The sequence below is a fragment of the Gymnoscopelus braueri genome, assembly GCF_963280865.1.
Source record: "Gymnoscopelus braueri genome assembly, chromosome: 9".
Lineage (NCBI taxonomy): Eukaryota > Metazoa > Chordata > Actinopteri > Myctophiformes > Myctophidae > Gymnoscopelus > Gymnoscopelus braueri.
The window spans coordinates 35,836,647-35,858,816 of record NC_137610.1 but is presented as its reverse complement, the minus strand read 5'-3'; the positions used below and the strand labels follow the sequence as shown (position 1 = coordinate 35,858,816).

At 41.0% G+C, this 22,170-nt stretch overlaps 1 protein-coding gene across 2 annotated transcripts in view; it reads right to left on the bottom strand.

Moving 5' to 3' along the window:
- Positions 1-22,170, bottom strand: part of mical2b (microtubule associated monooxygenase, calponin and LIM domain containing 2b) — a 62,437-nt gene that overhangs the window by 36,632 nt on the left and 3,635 nt on the right. For both annotated transcript variants that reach the window (XM_080437616.1, XM_080437617.1), the window contains exons 2-5: positions 9,864-10,246; positions 4,787-4,994; positions 3,585-3,701; positions 2,391-2,492 (exon numbers count right to left, since the gene is read on the bottom strand). In XM_080437616.1, coding sequence (XP_080293742.1) covers positions 2,391-2,492; positions 3,585-3,701; positions 4,787-4,994; positions 9,864-10,127 — 691 coding nt within the window. In that variant the 5' untranslated portion in view covers positions 10,128-10,246. The remainder of the gene's footprint in view (positions 1-2,390; positions 2,493-3,584; positions 3,702-4,786; positions 4,995-9,863; positions 10,247-22,170) is intronic.

Here is a 22,170-nt window from a genome sequence, read left to right as displayed (position 1 = left end):
TATTTAAAACTGTCGTATCGCACGTATCACAATGCATCATAGCCTAATGACCGAAGTTGGACATAACTGCTTGTTGCTGATTATATTTGTTTGAACAGTCATTTTCTATATTATTTCATGCTAAAGTAACATAATTTAAGTTCGGCCTATTTAGATATTAGAAAAGGAAAGAGAAACACTCCCGCAAGTAACTGTTGCTTTGTTAGTGCAGTCAAACTATATACAGCTGTCAAACCATGGCTACCAGGGGAAATCCTATGGGGAAATCCCAATGACGCAGATAGCACACACAAACTTGCTGTTGGCTTAGTCCAATCAGGTCGCGGCTCATTGGTAAACAGCCACTGGTATTTCACTAACCCTCGGGTTTGTCCCGCCTCCTAATTAGTTAACCGTTTACTGACTTGTTATGTTTAGCCTCGCAACACAGCATTTCAACGAGAGGCCGAGGATTGCTCGTTTTTTATTGGATAAAAAAAAAAAGTTGCGTCTGCCGAATAGTCGACTATTCGAATACTTTTGGGTCGAATAGTTCGAATACCATAAATCACTATTCGTTAATGCCCTAACACACACACACACACACACACACACAGTGATCCATGAAAAGAACTATTCTGTCCCTATCGGTTTACAAATCAAACGGCGCTGAGTCGACTAGTGGAGCGTCGGCCGGTCAGCGCGGGCACTCGCGCCTCGAGGCGCGAGGGCGCGCTTCCTCGGCCTCAAGCTCCACTAAATCGGCGCGCCTCCGTCATGGACAAGCGTGTGCGTGTGAACTCGTGTTCAGCGTTCCCCTCATAGATATTATGGTTCCCCTAGCGTAGCTTCCTGGTTGCTATGTGGGGGGGAACAACAAAAGACAGGTCCGCTCGGCGCATCAAAGCCCCGCCTCTCCGCGTTCTCCTTCTCCTCCTCCTCGGAGGAGGAGAAGGAGAGAAGGAGAGGACGGGACGGTTTATTACGCGAGGAGGAGGAGGAGGAGGAGGAGGAGGCTCCTCTTCCTCGCGAGCCTCGCGTAATAAACCCACGCCTCGCAGCGCCGCATCCTCCTTCTCCTCCTCGCGAGCCTCGCTAATAAACCCTGTCTCGAAAAGCCCCGCCTCCCCCCGAAGGAGCCCCGTGCCTAAAAACGAGCGCTCTGTCTTCAATCGTACTGGTTCTCCAAACGTACTGTGACATATATACCATTAACAAATTCACCATTTGTATATACTATTAATTGTAGCCTCCAGAGAAAAATGCCAATTTTGTCTCACAAAAGACAAAATTGTGTCAAACCTTTCTCCCATTACTTAGAACAGTGTCATACACATTTACATCTCTTGCTAGAGCAAAAGAAAAAAGGTGCATTGTCCAAGAGAGGTTGCAAAAGAAGAAAACTTCAGAGTCTATAAACCCCAACACATTTGTTTCAGGTTGACAGACTTCAAGAGAAGCAGCTGGTTTTGGAGGCAGATGACCAGCAGAAGAAATGTTGGAGGATCCTTCCAGGAAGCTTTCGACATATTTAGACCGATTTACACTCATAAGCCCTGGGGTCACTAAAGCCTCTGAAGTTGGTCGTTTACCAGTTCTAATGAATTGCTGTATGCTGTAACAACCACAAACACACACGCATACCACATCAAGCAGTAGTCGACCCTTCTGGTTAAGACTTGACATTGACAAACCGTTAACACTCTCCCACAGTTCAAATGATTACTGGGCTGCAGTTTGTTACAGATACAGTATGCACACTCATACACACTCTTAGACACAAACTTGACCCCACATACTCTATTGGGCCCCATCTATACTATGTCAACAGGAAATGCTTTATCCAGTAACAAATAATGAGCAGGGCTTCAACCATGGACTTAACCCTTTAAGACCTGAGGCGATTCTTTAAAAAAAATGTAAATCCTAACAGTTTTTGGAAAAAAATCTAAAAAATTTTTTTTTCACGATTTTTCAAAAATAGCAGATCTACAAGTTCATAGCGCGGCACTCGGTGCCGCGCTATGAGCTTGTATATCTGCTATTTTTGAATAGCCAAAGACATCTAAAGTGACACAGATGCGTTCCAGGTATTAATGGGTTAATAGTCTCTGAATGTGAGCCATTCACAAGATATACAGTATGCTAAAGCTAGCTGCTGTTGTTTGTGAGGGGGGGGGGGGATTACACACGATAAAAAAGGATTATACGTGATGAACTATGTTATGTTCACACTCAGAATCTGAAACCGGATAGTATACAATAGAAGTCCTCAATGTCATTCATTTTTGAAAAATGTTCAGCATTGCGACATAAACCCCCCCCCCCCCCCCCCAAATCTCATGCTCAAGTTTAACTGAAGTTTTCACAAATGCACTTTGTTAGTATGTTTGTCTCGTCTTCCCTCTCACCATCCAGTGTGTTTCTGCGTCCATCTGCACCAATCACAACGTCGAAGTCGAACTCGGATACAGGATGGTCAGAAGGCCGGATCTCAGCTCGCCAACCTGGACCTAAAGACACGCACCAAAGTATTGGACACGTGGCCAAGTATATCACACGTACCTACATCGCACAGTCCTATGGATATGTTTATACCATTTTAATTAAACGTCTGCCTTCATTAGTCAGAATACAGTGACAGTAAAGAGGCAAAAGAGAACAATGTCGACTTGTGTGCAACAATGGCTGTATGTCACAATCCCAACAAAGTCAAACCACTGGAAGTTCACAGTTCTACAGATCTTTGGTAGGATACATCTCTGTCCTTAACACCTGGAGCCATGTGCCGAAATTATTTTAATCATTTGAACACTAGGATCCCTATTCTGGGGCAAACATACTGTGAAAATTGCCAATCTATAAGCTCACAACACATATTTAGTTCTGTATAGAGCAAAAATAGGGGGACTCCGGTCAACTAAGTTTATAGGGTTAAATTACAGTTTAGAAGTGCTGGGCTGATTTGATAAGCAACTCTTGTCAAAATTATTAGTCCTCATAAGGTCTTCTATTCTTGCCAGTTTTACAGCTCTTCCATAAGAAACAATGTACATGTAAGACACACTGACTATCATAACATTGTAGCTAGTGTACAGTAAGTGACTGTAAGCAGGGTGCTTCGCTAGGAGCGATAATGTGCGACTGTTACCACTTGGTAGTATATTTAGGACATCCATGATCCATTTAGGTTTTAGGACAACCATGATTACTTGAGTTTGCTGATAGTTACTTTCCAGTTCTATTTTACTGCTGTTCTATCAATAGATTCGCATAGTGTTTCAGACGCTATGATTTTGGCTCACTAAAACATACGTTGTCTGCGGGCACCAGGTCTATATATAGCTTTGTTGTGCAAGGCACACACATAAGTGTGTGTGTGTGTGTGTGTGTGTGTGTGTGTGTGTGTGTGTGTGTGTGTGTGTGTGTGTGTGTGTGTGTGTGTGTGTGTGTGTGTGTGTGTGTGTGTGTGTGTGTGTGTGTGTGTGTGTGTGTGTGTGTGTGTGTGTGTGTGTGTGTGTTGCCAAGACACTCAGTGGACTGACAGTCTGACTGTGTGTCACTGTCACTCATCACTCTTCATGTCCCACACAGTTCACTCTTACCGTCACCATGCTGTTCTTCTGGTGGCTCCAGAACTTTGACAAATTCCACATTGACATGAACCTCGACCCCTAAGATCAAACACACCTTCAGCAGCATCAGCTGGAGCTGGCGAATACCTGGAGTCAAAAGGAAATGCACACACAGTTGCACACGGTTCAAAACGTGCACATGCACAACCACAGAGAACAACAAAAGCTTACGGTACAGATCAAACCATCAAATGAGTATTAATTTCAGATCAGGTATTTCAATACCTCAGTGAAGGTTGCTGCTGCTATTTTGTAAGGCATATTTTCACATAACGAAACGTAGCCACATCCAGACATCTGGAAGGCTGTCAGAAAGTTATTCTGCATGTTAAATCCTTGCCAGTAGTGGCTTAAGATGGTATAAAAATAACATGTTTGTTCTACTGGAACATAGCTGTCGAGCTGTGAAATTGTGTGATGTAGGACACTTCTGGCAGGTAGCTCTCCAACCCGACACTCAAATTCTGAGTGTTAATTTACTTCGGAGTGCAAATGGTACCAAATGGAGCCATAAAAGGTTGATTCATGATCATGACAAGATATATGATGCGATTTAAATAGATCTTTTTCTTTTACAGCCTCACGTTTGAAAATTCAACTTTCCCTGCAACTAAAGTAGGGTGTATCTACATTATGGTTCTTGAACCATAGCCTAACTTATGCTAGAATAAAGTGTGTTCAATCTTGAACGGAAAGAGGAGTGCATAAAATAACTATGTATAGTATGGTCAGCTGGTATCTTTGGTAGCTTTCTGGGCATCTGACAGGAACACTTGAGAAGAGATTTAGCTGATATAACATGTTAGTGATAAGAGAACTATGACAGGAGGAGATATTAATATATTACACAATTGCTAATGCTGGACAGGAAGAGGTGCGGCATGGAAACATCCCACCAGGGAGATGCATAGTGCAGCAACTAGCGAAAGAAAATACTCTCATTGGTTACATAGGAGACACAGGGTCAACAAATACTGTACGAAATAAATGACTGCCCAAAAAAAAAGGCACATTTGTGAATATTTCAATGTGCACAAAAAAATTACGTTATTCCCAAGTACAATTTTCATGTACTGTGACAGTTCTAAGTAAATTTTCCCGAGGAAAATCATCTGTTATAAAACACCTCCATTATGGTTCAGCTGCACTGAAAAAAGGAAATTAATACTCACTGATATGGTCGATGGCTCCAGCACAGAACTTGCCATAGAACTTTTTGGCCCCAAGGCCCCTGAGGTCATGGATGGTGTAAGGCCATAGGTGCAGCACATTGTTCCTTGAGAAAGTGTCTCTTTTTTCAATCACCACCACCTTACTTCCGCCCAGGGCTAGCTCAATTGCTGTGCGTAAACCACATGGACCCCCGCCGATGATGAGACACTGTATGGGGTTGTGGGAAAGTGGGACAAAAGATGGAGGGGAAGAGAATGATGGACATGAGATTGAGAAGTGAAAAAGGAGGGGGGGGGGGCAAAAACCAAGGCAGACAGGCAGAGACAGAACACACAGACTAAATATTGTGACTTTCATTATGTCCATCATGTGTGAGAACAAGTCAGGCTTTATGCATAACTAGGATTTAACCAAATAAACCCTAGCGGTCCTATTCTGAGGTGAACATTTGGAGAGAATAGCAGAGCTACATGCTCAGCTCACAACATTTCGATGCCAGGGATCCCAGTCAACTAATAAGGGTTTAAGTGGTCCCCAACTAAATCATTGAGAGTTATAAAATAAATGGACCCTCCTTTTGGTCCATTTTGTACACTCTCAGAATAAAAATAACAGAGGGTTTTACAGTGTAGTCTATATTTGGGTGCCAGAGATTGAAAAAAGAAAAAGTTGTATGCAAATTGAGGCCTGTGGCCCAATAATCAAACAGGGGGTCCTTGAAATTAAAAAGGTTGAGAATCACTGCTCTAATGCCTTCATTAGACTTGTTTGTTTGTTTTGGTCGTGTAGCAGCTGGCTGCTAGTTGCAGCTGTTGCACTCTGCTGATCAGGAATGCACTTCCGTGTTAAATTTGGCACAGACTGTAAAAAAATAAACTTAAAGAGGTTGTTTCAATCCCTCCTTTAAAACCACACCGAAACTAAAGGCGCATCAATAGGATCCTGGGGCTATCTTTACATTTTTTGATACAATGTTCAAATATAGGTCAAAATGAATGCACGTCTGAGGAAAAAGAACAGAAAGACAAGCTACAGTAATATGCAGCACTGTGGTTAGCTTGTAGATAGGGCTGTCATGATTACACATTTAAGCTGACGATTAATTGTCATACAAATAATTGCGATTAATTATTTAATTGTGTTTTTGGCATTGAACACAGGAACATTATGAATAAAAAGTTAATGTCCGTTTGGCCTTTTAGGCTTTGTAATCAAGAATTGCACAGGGCATATATTACAAATGACTTAAAGGTAGGGTAAGTGATATTTTGTCAAAAAGGTTAAAGTACTATATTCTGATAGTAATCATTGCTACAGAGCGTTTGTTTGGTCACAGGGGTCTCTCCAGCTCTTTAGTAAACAGAATATAGTACATTTTCAGGTGAAAATGCATTTTCTGTTTAATAAAGAGCTGGAGACATGGGAGACTCCTTTTACAGAACAAACAATATAGCAATGAGTACTATCAGAATATAGAGCTATGCAACACTTATTTTAACCAAAGTAAAAGTAAATATATTAAGAAATTACTGACATATTGAATGATTAATAAAATAATTGTAAATATTTTTTGAAAATGTATGAAAAAAATTCAACATCAAAACGATTATGCAAAATAATTGCGATTATCTCAAATAACTGTGATTAGGCAATTATGTAATAATTGTGAAAGGCCTATTTGTAGATCTGTAATTTTTTTGCGAGCTATTGTACAACAAAGCATATAAGCCAGTGGTGTGTTCTACCGTGTTACGCTATATACGTAGTGACCTGCAGAATCTTTCCGTAGCCAAGTGTAGCCATCCAGAAACCGTCCGAGGAAGCGTATCTGATACACAGGAGGAGGGACTGGGGACAGCAAGAACGTAAACTTCAGTTCAAATAGCCTTTTTCATGTGATAATGTGGCGTCTGAGGTGCAGGCTTATGTGTGGCTATTGTCTTGAGGTGATAATGACCGCTGGCCATTGGAGTTTCGAAGTAATTAACACATTAACTACTTAACAATAGAGCGGTTATTTCATTCGACGAACGCGAGCGTGTACAATACATACTGTACGTGTGCATGTGCATGTGCATGTGCACGTGCCGTGCGTGTGGGAATATTTATAGTATGCCCTCTGAAAAAACCTAGAACACACCACTGCAGACTGCATTAAGCATGACATTGTGTGAGGGCTAGTTGAGAGCAAACTTGAGGGCTGCATACTGTACATACAGCAAGGGGGAGGGGCTGACTGACGGAGTGAGAGATCTCAGATCTGCTTTGCTGAAGCAATGGCGCGCACAACAAGAGATCTTTTGCTGTAACAAGAAGACGTATACAAATATTTTTTGGTTCATCATGAAACACTGTGGCGGGACATATCTGACTGAGGCAGGCCAAAGGGAGATGCTATGTCATATACATAGTGTGTTTGGCTTCCAACAAACAAAATGGGTAATCAAAACAAACACTTGGGCTACTAAGAATGTTGGACTGTGCTACACAGTTTATTCACTGTAGTCAGTATCACACTGAGAATACTGTCATTGCCAAATAACCATTAGTACACCCCAGTGACTTTTCACTTGTGTTTCTGTCTGAGGAACAGAAATGCAAAAAGCTGAAAACGAGCCAATTAGATCAAAAGTTTAAAACTTGGAACTCTGACAAAACAGGAATGTTCTATTTCTATTGCACTCTGAAACTCCACCTGAGAAACCAGACCTATAATCTACTGCCTGGTCTAAACAGCCATGAAGCACAGTGAATCACTGTATCAAAGCACAGATCTTCACTAAAATATTTACATAAAGTAATAAAGGGAACACCATCATACGTTGCTCCCACAAAAAAAGTAGGCCTAATATAGCCTACACAGCAATATATTTTAACCAGCTCAACGACAGCATTACCTCTCTGCGACCTACTAGCATCATGTCCACTCCAGACGCTTATACAGTACAGCTGCCCACAATAAATTAAACAAGACGTGGCCCACACGGCTACCGTTGGTCCCAAATATACAGTGTATTTTATTCAGTTCATTTGCTGGAAAATGTGCAGTATGTGACTGACTGCACTGCATACATTCCATCCTTGTAAAAAATAAATAACATGTTACATAACCATATTCCATTGCCAGTACATCGATAATCCTACGCGTCACCTTGCAAACTCAGTCTAAGCTTTCATAAGAGAAAATATCCATTTGACTACGCTTTGTCAACATCTGAACTTGGAAGTGAGAGAAAGAGAGAACACAATGGAAGGAAGTAAGAAAAGGGAGATAAATGGATGCCATTGCCATCAGTATGGAATGAGGAAAGCTCAAGGGTTCATGTGGAATGTCTCTTTAGCAGACCCACCCTGATTATAGACCATGTCCCAGTTCCATATCAGCACTTTGCTTGCTATTTTTCTCAATTTTAAGGAACATTTACTTGCAAAACAATTACTCCAGGCATGTGGCATAAGAACAATCTTACTTACTTGCGTAATCTATAGTGCCAGGCAAAAATAACAAAAATAGAGACAGACCTACATAACAGGCATCTTTCATTTGCTGAATGTTTAGATGTTTAGAATAACCATTTAATGGTTGTTTTGGGGATATAGCTCCTCAGCCCATCAAGCCTTTCTGTCATTTCATCTCTAGTGTAGCCTATAAGTTGCTGGCCTCCTTCCCCTCAGGAAGTCTTATCTTTTCCTTTAGGAGATATGAGTTCATACCAACACTATGCTAAGCACGTTGGCTACCATACTTCGACATACATGGTCTGCCAATAGAACATCTCAGCACAACCAATACAGCAAGAATACAAACTATTACATAAAGTTCAGCAGTTAACATAATATGCCATAAAAACTTAGCAGATAATGAGATAAACATGCTGGTTTTCTGACATGAACAATAAGAAAAAGTGAAAAGACAACATATTGATCTGTTGTAGTCTGCAATGAGTCTCTGCAATGACTCTTCCACAATCTTCAAATACTAGAGCCTGTAACCCTGCTTCACAAAAGTTGTACACAGGAAGCTGTCATACGTTTGTCCTTTCTGTTCATGAACATACTACAAAGGCGAAAACAGAGGAGTGTGTGTGTGTGTGTGTGTGTGTGTGTGTGTGTGTGTGTGTGTGTGTGTGTGTGTGTGTGTGTGTGTGTGTGTGTGTGTGTGTGTGTGTGTGTGTGTGTGTGTCCTATGAGGGTATCACTATAACTACTCTGACATGGCACAAAGTTTCACCGGACATGAGTTCAATTAATTACTTAATCTACTCTTTGCTGCATCCTGTATGCTTTAAATTGCGCTTGGTTGCCTTTACAAAATCTGCATTGTAGCTGCCACACTAACTACTGTTGTATTGGACAAGTGGAAATAATTACAGTAATAATCCAATATATTTTCCCAAAATAAATCCACAATGGAAGTGCCAAGGTCAGATATTTGAACAAATAAACCATGCATGAACCCCGTCTGAATAGCTCCATCCACAAAGGTAAACAAATTAGCAGCATTCATTCAGCAGGCAGGAGCTTATCCATGTGAGCAGGGTGCAGATTTAATTCAAACTGACTGACAAAAAACGCCCCAGACATTCCAGTCTGTTTTTCCACTACATTTCTGTGAACTTTTTTATGTCAGTATTATTACAGGTTAATTGTGTCTATAAATCAAGAGAGAGATAAAACGAAAAAGAGGAAGGCATGTGAAAAGAAGAAGGCAACGTGACAAAGGGTGACCATAGCTGAATGGGTAGAGCCCGCCTGGGAAGCAGAAAGTCCCAAGTTCGATTCCAGACCCCAGCAATGTGTTGAGGTGGCCCAGAGCAAGACACTCAACCCCCTACTGCCCACCCTGCACTCACTTGAGAAGCACTCAGCTGGGTGAAGCTGAAAACTGAATTTAACCCGTCGGATAAAATAGGTCTAATTTTATAAAGGGTTGAATGTCAGACCTTTATTCACAAAATGGCAATTTTGCAGTATTCAGCCTCGCTCTGCAACACAGAGCCCTTAATGTTTTAGTATGCAGAGGTATGCCCTCATTATAAGCAGAATACAGCATTTCATTCACAGTGTCTCACTCACCCTGGTTCCCTGGCAAGCTCTAGCTTGGTTGTACTCTTTATGCGAGGCCCTCTTGTCTAGTTTGGTCCACAGAGCCTTGACCTTCCAGGTGCTGACGGCAGCCTTCAAGGAAGCGTAGAAGTTGCTGTAGTTCAGAGGGTCCAGGTCCAGGTGTCTGCAGAGGATACCGAAGGCCTGGAGGGACCCTTTACAAGTGGACGCCTTGACAAAGTTCTCAAACAGCCGGCTGGCCTGTGCAGTGAGCTCATCCTCCGTCTCGCCCATGTTCACTGGGGTTAGACCCTCCCTTGGTTTCCTCTCCTGCACCCTAGCACCTCCTCTTCACTCCGTCCCCACAGTCAGGTGAACTTTGTCTAAGGTCTGCTGCGTGCTGCCATGCCCATCTGAAAAAGAAATGACAGCAAATACAAACATTTAGGAATAACGGACACTAGATAGCAGCGGCGTTATTTGGGGTATGACCATGAGGGTATGGCAATTTGCCACCCCCAAGCGTTCACATTTGACCTCAAGTTCAGTTATGCATATTTTCTCCACCTCTTAATTTTTTTGGCAGATTAATCAGATTTTAGATTGGCGCTTTTAGATTGTGCATCTCAACCCCTGTTGCCTGTCATGTGACACACACCTCATAGACACGCGTCTTCTTGTCTGTAACCATACATTCATTAGCCACTTTCACTCTGGTGTCCCCATTTTGGGCATGTCATTCTAAGCAAACCTTTTTTTCTTTTTTCTTTCCTTCCAAAAATAGCAAATCTCAGGCCACTTTGTTCTGTTCTACTGCATAATTTGCAAACAAGGGACAGTCACTCTGAAGCCAAAATATTATGACATTCATGATATTCAAACTCACAATGAAAGGGTTCTTGGTGGGTGGTACAGTAGTTAAGTCACACTGTGCCACTTTAACATACTTGTGCGATGTTGTGGAAAAGTTTGAAAACATATCAAGGGGAGATCACATTCCAAATGTAAGGAATGCATGTAGCTTGAACTAGAAATAAACCTGAGGTCAACCTGTTGCCCTACAAAGCCAGAGTAACATGTCCAACATTCTATAGGTGGTACTTCAAGTGTGCTCACGTCCAGCCATTAGCTAGACCAGTGGTTCTCAAACAAATCTTTCATATCAAGGACCTCCAAATTATGTATTTGGTCACAGACGCCATTTGAAATGATTTTGTACCAGGGACCCCCATAAGAGCAGATACGTCAAGATTTGTCAAACATTTTGGAATGTTGTTAGCTTATTAGATCAGCCACTTTTGAAAAGCCAAAAATAAAATGGGGCTAAAAGTGATATTTAACTTATAGATGTAAGTTAAGTGTTAAGTAGCACTATATTCTGATGGTACACATTGCTATAGTGCGTTTCTTCAGTAACAGGGGTCTCCCTGTCTCTCCAGATCTTTAGTAAATACAAAATAAGATTTCAGGTCGCGATTCAAATTCCATCCGATCAGCAGAGAGAACTCCAGCAGAAGTGATGAAACAAAAAAAAGAAATGGCTGAATATTTTGTAATTGGAACACTGATAAATGAGTTCCCTCTTCCGATCGGATGAAATTGGTGTTGCACTTGAAAATGTATTTTCTGTATATTAACAAGCTGGAGAGATGGGGAGACCCCCATTATTGAAAAGAAAACACTGCACTGATGATCAGAATATAGAGCTGTAACCTTTTAACAAAAATATTTTGGTTTTTACAAAAACATATCACTTTCATATCACACCACCTTAAAGTATTTAACAAACTGTTCCTCAGTTTGCTGGGGACCCAAGTGGTGTCCCTTCAAGGACCCCTGGGGGTTCCTGAACCTCACTTTGAGAACCACTGTGCTAGACTGTGCATACCATACTGTACCCAGCTCCATTGATCCACTGATAGGATTAGGAGAACGTATGCACATGCGGGGGTTCAGCTGAGTGGTCACGGGGTGAAAATTACATGCATATGCTTTAACACACAATAACTAGTTAAACTCACACTGTAACCACACTCACTCTGTCTCTGTCTCTGTCTCCCTCTTACCCAATGTACATTATAGGCCATGGTTATGAGAAAACCAGCACTGAAAAACATCTGATTTGCAAGGAAACAAGATGCATTGATGTCTGTACTGTACAGATTGCAAGCTCATAGGGAAGTCATACAGACCCAAACAGTATTTAATCTACTATCTCAATCTGTCAAGTTTCCTTATTCCTTGTTCCTTCTCTCAACTTGTGACTAATTACGACTAAAAGTGTGTACCATAAAAACAGAATTAACATGAATTAATGTTCTATGTGAAAGTTAAATATAAATATATATAATATATATATAAATAAATATACAGTAAGCTCCGAGTGGAGTTTGGCAGCTATTGGAACCCAGTACCACTGGCACGCACGCACACAGTGGTTTCAATCCCATTTCTTATTTTATCAAAACCCAGTCCATCATGCACTGGTGCCTCACAGTGTTTATAAAGACAACCTCAGAAACTAATTGAACATCACTTGTACTGTTCTCAGGGTGTCGTCCTAGACACAAATCAACAGTCAGCCAAACTCTGTTCAATGAAAGTCAGGATTCATCCCAGTTTTGCCTTTTGAGATGCAGGTGAGACTATACTAAACAATGAGTGAAACTGTAAAACAGAAACACAAAATCAGCTCAATAACACAACAAGTACATACTAAGCATTTAGTAGTTTTCCCATAATGTAACACTCCACACAAGGCAAGCAATCAATCATTAAAGTTATTAAAGTAATACTAGGTAACGTTTTCAACAAAACTAAAGTTAAATTGTATATCTTTTGCGAGTGGCAAAAGTTTCACAACACCCACTCCGTGAATTTCACCCCCGGAAGCCTTTTATTTATATATTTTCTATTGAACGTGTACGGGGGGGACTTTCCCGGGAAAATTACGTTCCTGGCCAACGTCATGACGTCGTGGCCGACGTCCTCAGGAACTACCGCAACGGTTTCCTGTTTGGCCAGGAACTACCGCGCTATTAACAAAAAGGAACCTCACGCTGATTTTAAGATAATGTAGGATTGGGAGATCGAAAAAGAACAGAAAAGGAAAGCACAGCTCATGGTAACTAATGCTCCACTGGCTAAGAGAAACGATCCGTAGATAGTATAAAACAATTAAAAGATCGCTTTTTGAAACGCTTCCGGCTTCCGGTGAAAACGAATGGAATTCTGGGTAATCGAGGACTAGGGAAATTGTATGCAGTAACGGTAGTGACCAGCAGAGGTTGCTAAAAATCGTTATTTGTGATTTTGCATTGTACAACTTTAAGCATCCCACATATATCACAAAACAATTCTCAAACAAAGGTGTTTTCATGACTTGAGTAAATATACACAAACAAAAACGTACAAGAGATGGTTTCAAGCCAAAAACAAAGAGAGGCAGTAGTAGCAGCTTATGTGTGTGTGTTTGCTCCTTGGCTGCTGGAGAAAACTGACTACTCCTGTACTGCACACCTGAAATTATTTGCATCAATTAGCTAAACAGTGCACACATGAAATGAGTTCTCCTAATTGCACATCACATGTCAACATCAAATGCACACAATACACCCCACTAGGGGGTGTCAAACCTATCTATAATAAACTAGATGCCTGGGACAGCACATCACTGCGTCCTAGAATAGATAATCCTGCCTTTTGGACCCAGGCCATATTCTTGAAGCCTTGAGAACTATAGGCTAAACAAATATAGTGAAGTGAATCTGACCTAATTTGCTTGCAAGCAATTCTAATGTGAGTGGATTTTGCTGACCGCCCATACTATGAGACCAAATGACCGGTCAGGGGAAAAATAAACTATCTGCATGACTTGACCAGAGACTCTTGAAATCACACACTGTCAAGCTGAAATAGTCAAGGGTTTTAGTTGTAAAATGTGTGTGCACATGAGAGAGCTAGAACGTTATGGGAAGGTTCACAGCCTTTTTTGGGGCTATATATAACCTCATTCAGGAGAGTGGATTGTGGGAGCTACGGTTCAGGAAGTGGTTGACATGGCATCTCTCTATAATGTGTGTGTGTCCAAAAAAGAAAGATGGAGAGATAGGCTGCCACTGCCATGGTAGGTAGGCTTAGGCTATCTCATTTCACATCGGTCTGGTTTTCCAAGCCACGCTCTCAGCTGAGCAGGAAGCAAATGCCAGGCATGAAACCAATTTTAAATGACCGCCAGGCCGGAACGGCCCAGGAGGTGGAAATTATGTTTTCGTCTGTGTCTCTGTGTGTCTGTGTGTGTGTGTGCAGCCAATCGAAGGCACCGCTGAACCGATCGGTGTGAAACTTTGCATGCACACTCCCAGTAGGTCAAGGAAGAAACTCCACCCCAAATGTTTCAAATTGGCCTCATGGTGGCGCTATAACAGGCCGCTTCATATTTTGACCTATAACTCTTGAACCGTAGTTTGTACAATCAAAATGTATTTTATCAGTGAATTCCTTGTATCATCACGCGACTCTCCACTGCATACCTCTATAACGCATCTAATCATGCCCAAATTGGAATCGCATCTTGATAGAGTTATAGAGTAAATAAGAGTTTGCATGACGGTGCAAGTCTGTCATGCGAATTCTATTTACCACCAGCTTCCTCATGTCCTGAGGTATGATTATAGATCCCACCTACGCTCCAGGATATAGACCTGCCTTACCATCTGATTGGCTCTCTGACAGGCATAGTTTTACTGAGGTTAGGGTTAGGTTTAGGCATAGTTTTACTGAGGTTAGGGTTAAGGTTAGGTTTAGGCATAGTTTTACTGAGGTTAGGGTTAAAGTTAGGTTTAGGCATAGTTGCAAAAACGAGAACTGTCAGGCATAGTTGCAAAAACGAGAACTGCCTATCACAGCAGGGTTTGCTTGGAGCTGCAGTGGGATCCATAATAACGCTGTCCTGACAGCTGCACCCCACCAACTGACATAGCCGGCAACCCGGCCTGGCAGAGATCTGCGCTCAGAGGAGCACACTTTTGTTGTTGCTACTGAACTGAAATGTAATCGTTGTCAAAATGTATGCTCTCGGAAGGAACTACGTAGATCATACCATCTTTGGGGAGCTATGTTTAGAAGGTTTGAGAACAATGTCCCCTTCATTAACAGAATATCAAGTAACCCCATTAGTCAAACTTCAACTCATCAGCCATGCCACTAGAATAAAATGTTCTTGTCAAACTTTTTATTTACAAACGACCCAATTACACAGTTTTATTGTTGCAGTTTGGAAGTCATGACTCCTAGGGACTTTATGGTACAGTATACCTGTCTGTCATTGTCACTCAAGTCCGTTAATGCCAGGAATTCATACAGTAGACTGTACATCTATTCATGGACATTGAATGACTGACTAATGAAATAAGCCTTTTCCTGTTCGGTACCATACTGGTGACATAACATGTAACAAGAACTTGATCAATTAAAGCCTTTTGTGCAGACTTATTTATGTAGCAGCCTATAATGATGAAAACAAAGGTTGACTCATTCATAAGCTTAACCACATTAACCCTGGCGTCCCTATTTTACATTTTCAACAATAGCAGATCTACAAGCTTGGAAGTTGTGAGCTTATAGATCGGCTATTTTCACCATGTGTCGTATAGGGCTTAAGTTAAACTGTTTATGCCTGAGGGCACTTTCCAATCTTAAACCTGCATGCTACATTGCATTACCTTTTACCCTCATGACTGTGACGTTGAACTCGTAGACCATTACTGCACATTATAGTATACACATCCTCCATATTTTCACAATAGAGGGAAAAAAAATCTGATCAGAGAGTATAATCCCAGCATCTATATCTGCACCGTCTTGTGTCTGTCAGTGGGAGAAGTCAGTATCATCATTCCAAAAAGCAAGCCACATCAGCTGTGGTCAGAGGAACAGAACCTAGCCAACATTCCAGAACGGAAAAGACCTCCAAAACCTAGAATTAGGGAGATCTGAATTCTACATTTTATAGAATGCAAGGCCCTCCAAATGTGTCCTTTTGAAAGGCATAACCAAGCGACTCTACCATACAGATTTCAGACGCTCCTTTAATGTTGTGTTTGAGGCTCTTTCTGCAACTGCAGGACTTTTAGTGACACCGATATACAATATGTATGCAATGAGGTTAGCAGTAGCCTAAAGGTGCAGGAATGACAACTGTATTATGCAGGTGACAGGTAAAATAGGAGTTAAGTGTCACTGGGTCAAGACATTGAAAGGTCTTGTTTACACTCACCTCAAATCTACTTTCAGTTTCTTACCATATATTTTTTCATACACACAATATTCTTTGTTAACACATTGGGTGCCAGAGGTTTATTAAAATATTATACTTTGAGTGCCAGGACTTTTTAAACATTTTGAACCTTTTTCAAGTAGTCACAAAATATTTTCAGTGATCACCGTCCTCACGGTGATCCCCTCATTACACACATACAGGTCTCGTACAATCGGGGGGAAAAAATTTAAAACATTCGGAAATCCATTCCATAGTTGCAGCCAGTTGAAAATAGTTAAATTAACATTGTAAAAAAAAAAAGTGCACAGGAGCCGAGATACAGGTTTTTGAAGTCATAAGTTAACCAGGAGGTGGATTGGAGTCTAAATCTTGTAGGAGTGATATTTAGTGAAAAAAAAATAAAAAAATAAAAAAAAAATTAAAAAAAAAAAAAAAAAAAATATATATATATATATATATTTCTTTTTTTTTTCAAAAACCGTATATATACGGTTTTGGCACTCAACGTTAGTATGCGCAAAACCGTATATATACGGTTTTGGCACCCAATGTGTTAAAACAAAACGTTTATTGTTAAAAAGGTTAAAGCTCTATAATTTGTGATAGTAATAATTGCTATAGAGTTTTTGTTCAGTAACAGGGGTCTCCCCCTCTCTCCAGCTCTCAAATATACAGAAAATACATTTTCAGGTGTGTTGCCAATTGCAGCCAATCAGGAGAGATCCATTATTTATCTTCAATTTTATAGTGTTCCAGTTCCAATATTGTCTGCATATTTATTTGTCTCAACACCAATTTCACTCGTTTATCCTGGACCCTGCATGAGTTCTCTCTCCTGATTGGATAAAGTATCCTGACCTGAAAACAACATTTCTGTTAAAAAGGTGGAGAAACAGCAAACAGAGAGACCCCCGTTACTGAAAAAAAACCAATGAGTACTATCAGAATATAGAGCAATTTAACACTTACTTTAACAAACAATATCACTTACCCTACCTTTAATTAACTGTAATTCCAATAGTCACTGTTAGCTAAACAAACATCAATGGAGCAACAAAAGAGGTCTTTGTTAAACATTTGTTAAAAACAGGCTGTACTACAGAAAGTGTGTCCTAAGTGTCGGTAACGATTAAAGTTTGAAATGCATTCCCCACCCAGTTATGCAATACACGTTGTACCCGTCTGTCTGTATATATAATATATGGTGATTTCTGCATCTGTCTATCTGTGTCCCTTTTATGCCCACAAATGTAGTTGTGTCAGGTATGCCCAAATATGCAGTCCAGGCCAGTCTACGATGCAGTACTATGACATCATATTGAGGACATCAGGGTAGGGTACTCCATCCATACATGGGGATTTGCGGTTTTATCAATATTTCTTTGTAACCGTCTGTCTGTATCCCTTTCATGCTCATATATGCTCATATATGGAGATCCCTGAATGTCATCAGTATAATCCATATGGGCATGCCCTTGGGGAAGCAAGCCCTGCCAACCAATTACAGTGTTTAAATTAAGAGTCTGGAAACTTAAGTTTTACTAGGTCGAGTTCAAGACAGATTTTTCCAAAATAAATTGCACTGAACTTAACATGCACTGTAATGTTGATATATGTACCCAGAAAAGCAATTCCCACTTCCTCCCATGAATCATTTGTAATGTCCTCTGTGTTTACTGACAGTCTAATACATCAGCCTTTGATGACTGCTACGACGCCAAAAGTAGGTCATCCTAAACAGTTTCTAGTCCTGTGTCTCTCATTCTTATCTGCTTGTTTCTTTCCAGAACCTGGCAACTCGTGTTGCCAGGTTCTGGAAACAAGCAACCAGTGTTAACTCGTTCGCCATTAACGGTGGCCTCGCAGGAAATTTCAACGCATGTTTGACTATCATGAGACTCCACAATGACTAGCAGTAGAGAGAAAAACAACTTTGCCTCGGTTATAATAGACGAATCTCCCTAACCCACGCGCTCCCATTCTGACAACGGAGGGGGTTTAAAAAATGACGACACGGGAATCTATGGGAAAAAAAGAACGCCACTTTTCACGTTGGTCAGTGAGTAACGAGACATCAAAGACAACACTTAATTTGTCCGGTATTCTCCTTTAAGTGCTGGGATCCTTACTTTGGGCAAGTCATTATAGGCAAACATTTTCAAACTTTTTTTTTCAATTCACAAAAGTTTAACTAGGATCATAAGCAGGGAGATAAATATATATATATTTTTTCAAAATATTGGTCAAAAAACCATCAGTAATTGGTGACCTAGGAGTCGTACCTACAAATCTGGCATCGTCAGACTCTACTGTGGAGATCTCTAGAAGTGCAGTGAGTGAGATACTGCACACACAAGAGCAAAGTTCAGATCCTTAGTCTAGCCTTAAGGTAACAGAGGGATTACATGACACAGAAATACTTTAGTGGTAATGGCCAAGGGAAACTCACAATGTACTCATAGTTATCTCTGATGTAACTTCCGTCTACAGCTATACAGGTGTATTAGATAACACTGTTATGAGGCAGGGGTTAGTTGCAAAGCAATTAATAGACACATGGATTATCATAACTAGGTCACACCAACAACTCTGATCTCACCTCCTACACATGCACACACATCACACAAACTGAAGGCTGGCTTTGCTTTTACTGTTGAGTTATATAGTGAGCATGTTTAGGAACCCGAGTTATTCCCATTAGATTTTCATGCAATGTCAGTTTTGTCAACCAGTAGTGGTCCTACCAGACCACATGATCTAAATGTCTCAACAGAAGAGCAGGGAGGTATTGAAAATGGCTGATCAACAAGCTCCCAACACGCTGCGGATGCTGCGCATTGTTAGCTTGTAGATCTGCTGTTTTCTGCATGCGACATTCATACAACAGAGCCTAAATTAGGTATAAGGTGCGTAAGAACAAATAAGTCGGAAGGAGGAAACAAAGATTTGCATCTCCACCCTACAGTAGTTCCATACATGTAAATATCAGGGCACCACAGTCCAAGCCTCAGATCAGGCAAGATGCAAATGCATGGAAAACAGCCAGGATTCAATCACAGAAGCAAAGGAATGTCACAGCCAATCAAGAAATATGGAATGGAAAAGAGTGCACACGACAACATAAAACTAATAACCTTTCTCAACTAGTTGATACCACATATTCACATATTCATAACAGCCAATCCAAAAGAGACAAACATTATTGCAATGGTGATGAATTTGTGTGTTACATGATCAACACATTAAATAAACCTCAACAACATAATAAAACAGTCAAGATAAAAGATCAGGCCATGCACCGAGGGTAAATAAGTCACATGTGATATTCAGGAGGACAGTGTGAACAGTACTTTCTATTCACCAACATAACCACAGGCAGTGACAAAAAGTATATGAGACCTCTTCTTATGAGAACTAGCAACAGTATATTCCCACGAGCCACGATGATCCAAATAAACCATGGCCGTAAAGAGGAAATCAGACATTATTGGCACAAACAGTTGTAAGGGGGGGGGGGGTCTCTTGTTACTGTCTGCCATTATAACGGCATTATCCCACTGCTGCCATGTGACCACCTAATGGGAACAGGCTTTACAACACATCCAGCTACATATGACCATAGCGGTCCCATAGTTTAACAAGCCACTATTATGTACATACCATGTAGTGAAGAAAGCAGCAGGCTTCCTGAGTTGGGATTAAGGTTCCATCACCCATTTGCCGGTTAACAGATATACGTGCAGATAACACAAATGACCATCAAATCTCTGGGTTGTGGCTCAAAATTGCCTGTTTGGTGACACAGTAAAAATGTGTCAAACTCATTCACTGCCAAGGACGACTTATGACGAGACATCGTCCAAACACCCACACTGCCAAGAACGACTTCTGACGACTTTTAGTTTTTTGGGTGGGAGGGGGGGGGGGGGGGGGGCTCTATCACCCGAGTGCCCATTCTTCATTCTTTACTCACACGGATCCGGAGATCACGTCATCCGAAGATTTACACCTCTGTTCACTTCCTGTTTAACGTTTTACAGAACACAGCTGTATCTTGAGTTGACTTTTTTTGCCCTGAATTTCGCTAGACATGCTATTTTCAACATGCTGTTACAAGGCAAGGGGCGGTCGTGGTTGGATAGTTTTTTCTCTGGGCGACGCACACCGATACAGTTTGTGTTTACAAACGGTCGGACGATCGATCATAATGGATATACATTTTCTGTGACCAGTTGAAAAGATAAGAAAAACGAAATCGCTGGCAGTGGCCAAACACAGCCAAATTCAAATAAGAGTTAAATAGCTTTATATTCCGAAATCATTGCTAGAAGTGGAACGCTAAAATTGGTATCCTTTATTTATTTTAAACAAACTATGATCGATTACCATCGGAATATGGAGCTTTACGTTAGTAACAAAACACTTTGTTTACTAAGGGGAATATCAAAGAGTGTGTGGATCCTACAACTCTTGGGTACAAAGTTCACACAGGCATGAAGAAATGTGCATACTCCCTGTAACAACCAATAAAAGCAATTAAAGTGCAAATGGAAAGTTCACTCCAAGTTTAGCTCTGTACAGTAAGTGTTTGAACAGTAAGTGTTACAATACATAATGGCAAATCTTACATTGTAATTAAAACGTAACTTGGTAACTTTTTTACCATTCAAATTTGGCAGGTTGGTTAATAACACACTATTCTGTGGTGTGGCGAACTGAGAATACATCATTATATTACATAGTATTACTGCTTTAGAACTACTTAAATGAAGGTTCCTCATGTTTAACACAAGTTAAATGGTGCAAAATTGGATTTGGAGAGGTGACAAGTAGTTCTCTCCATACAGTGTCCTCCTATAGCTTGGAGTGCACTGGTCAAAAGTGGGCTCCAGTTATCAGGCTCTCTATAAGCTCCTCCTATGGGTTAGTAGACTTGAGCACCACAGTACCTTAGATTGAACCATGCATGCCATGTTTTCTTGCATCTAGAATTAGATGCTTGGAAGATGGGACGTATGGGGGTCATGGAGGGAGTATGAGGTGTCAGGGGTATCGAGGCGCTTTCAGGTACTCAAGAAAGAACCAAAGGTCTCTTTTTTTCTAGTATCCATATTTACAGAGAATGGGTGGTTTATTTGGGCCCTGCTGAAATCAAACCACTAATCCTCACAGAATTAACACCACTTAAGGAATATGTTTTGAGATAGAATTTCTTACCCTGACACTGGTACAGTAAAGTTAAAGTTAAACTATTTTAAGTTGCATGCATAATAGTATTAGGCCGGCAGGAGTATAGTGACAATTAAGTTTTAGGGAAGGAAACATTGGTGTCTGTCAATTTTCATGAATGCTTCTCTATTGGTATATGCAGATTGTTACCCAGTGAAGAAATTGTGACCGTCACATGCAGTAGATGAAATAAGTAATACACCTGGTAACACACACACACACACACACACACACACACACACACACACACACACACACACCTCATTTCACGTGTTTTAGCACTATGGTGCAACGTGCCTTTAAAAAAAAGCCAAGATATCATTATCTGAAGATTTGCAGCTCCATCCACTCCTTGTTTAACTTATAACTGAAAAAGGCTGTATCTCGCTTCCTAAGTACTTTTTTTTTACTTTGAAAAAATAAAAATCGTAATGGCCAGAAATAGATATTAATAATTTGGGCACTCAATGAGTTAACAGCACCATAGCCTGAGGCTACGAGCTCAATCCATGGTCTTGAAGGGCGGACCCAAACACAGCCGCCTGGATTTGTGCGTGGCTTCCTATTGCTTCACCAATCTATGTCCCCGCCTCCCCTCCCCCCCCCTCGGCCTGTGCACGGAGCACGCTGACGTCACCAAATTTAGAGCGACGCCCCTCTGCACTCTGATTGGTTAGGAGATAACAAGGTCCAAGACCATCGTTCCTGCATCGCTCCCCCAGGCTTTTTTTCTTTTGTAACAAAAAAAAAAGCCTGGGTTTCCGAGGCTAACAGCACCATGATACAAGTGTCTGCCTGGAGTAATTGTATTCAGCTTGCCTGGATAGT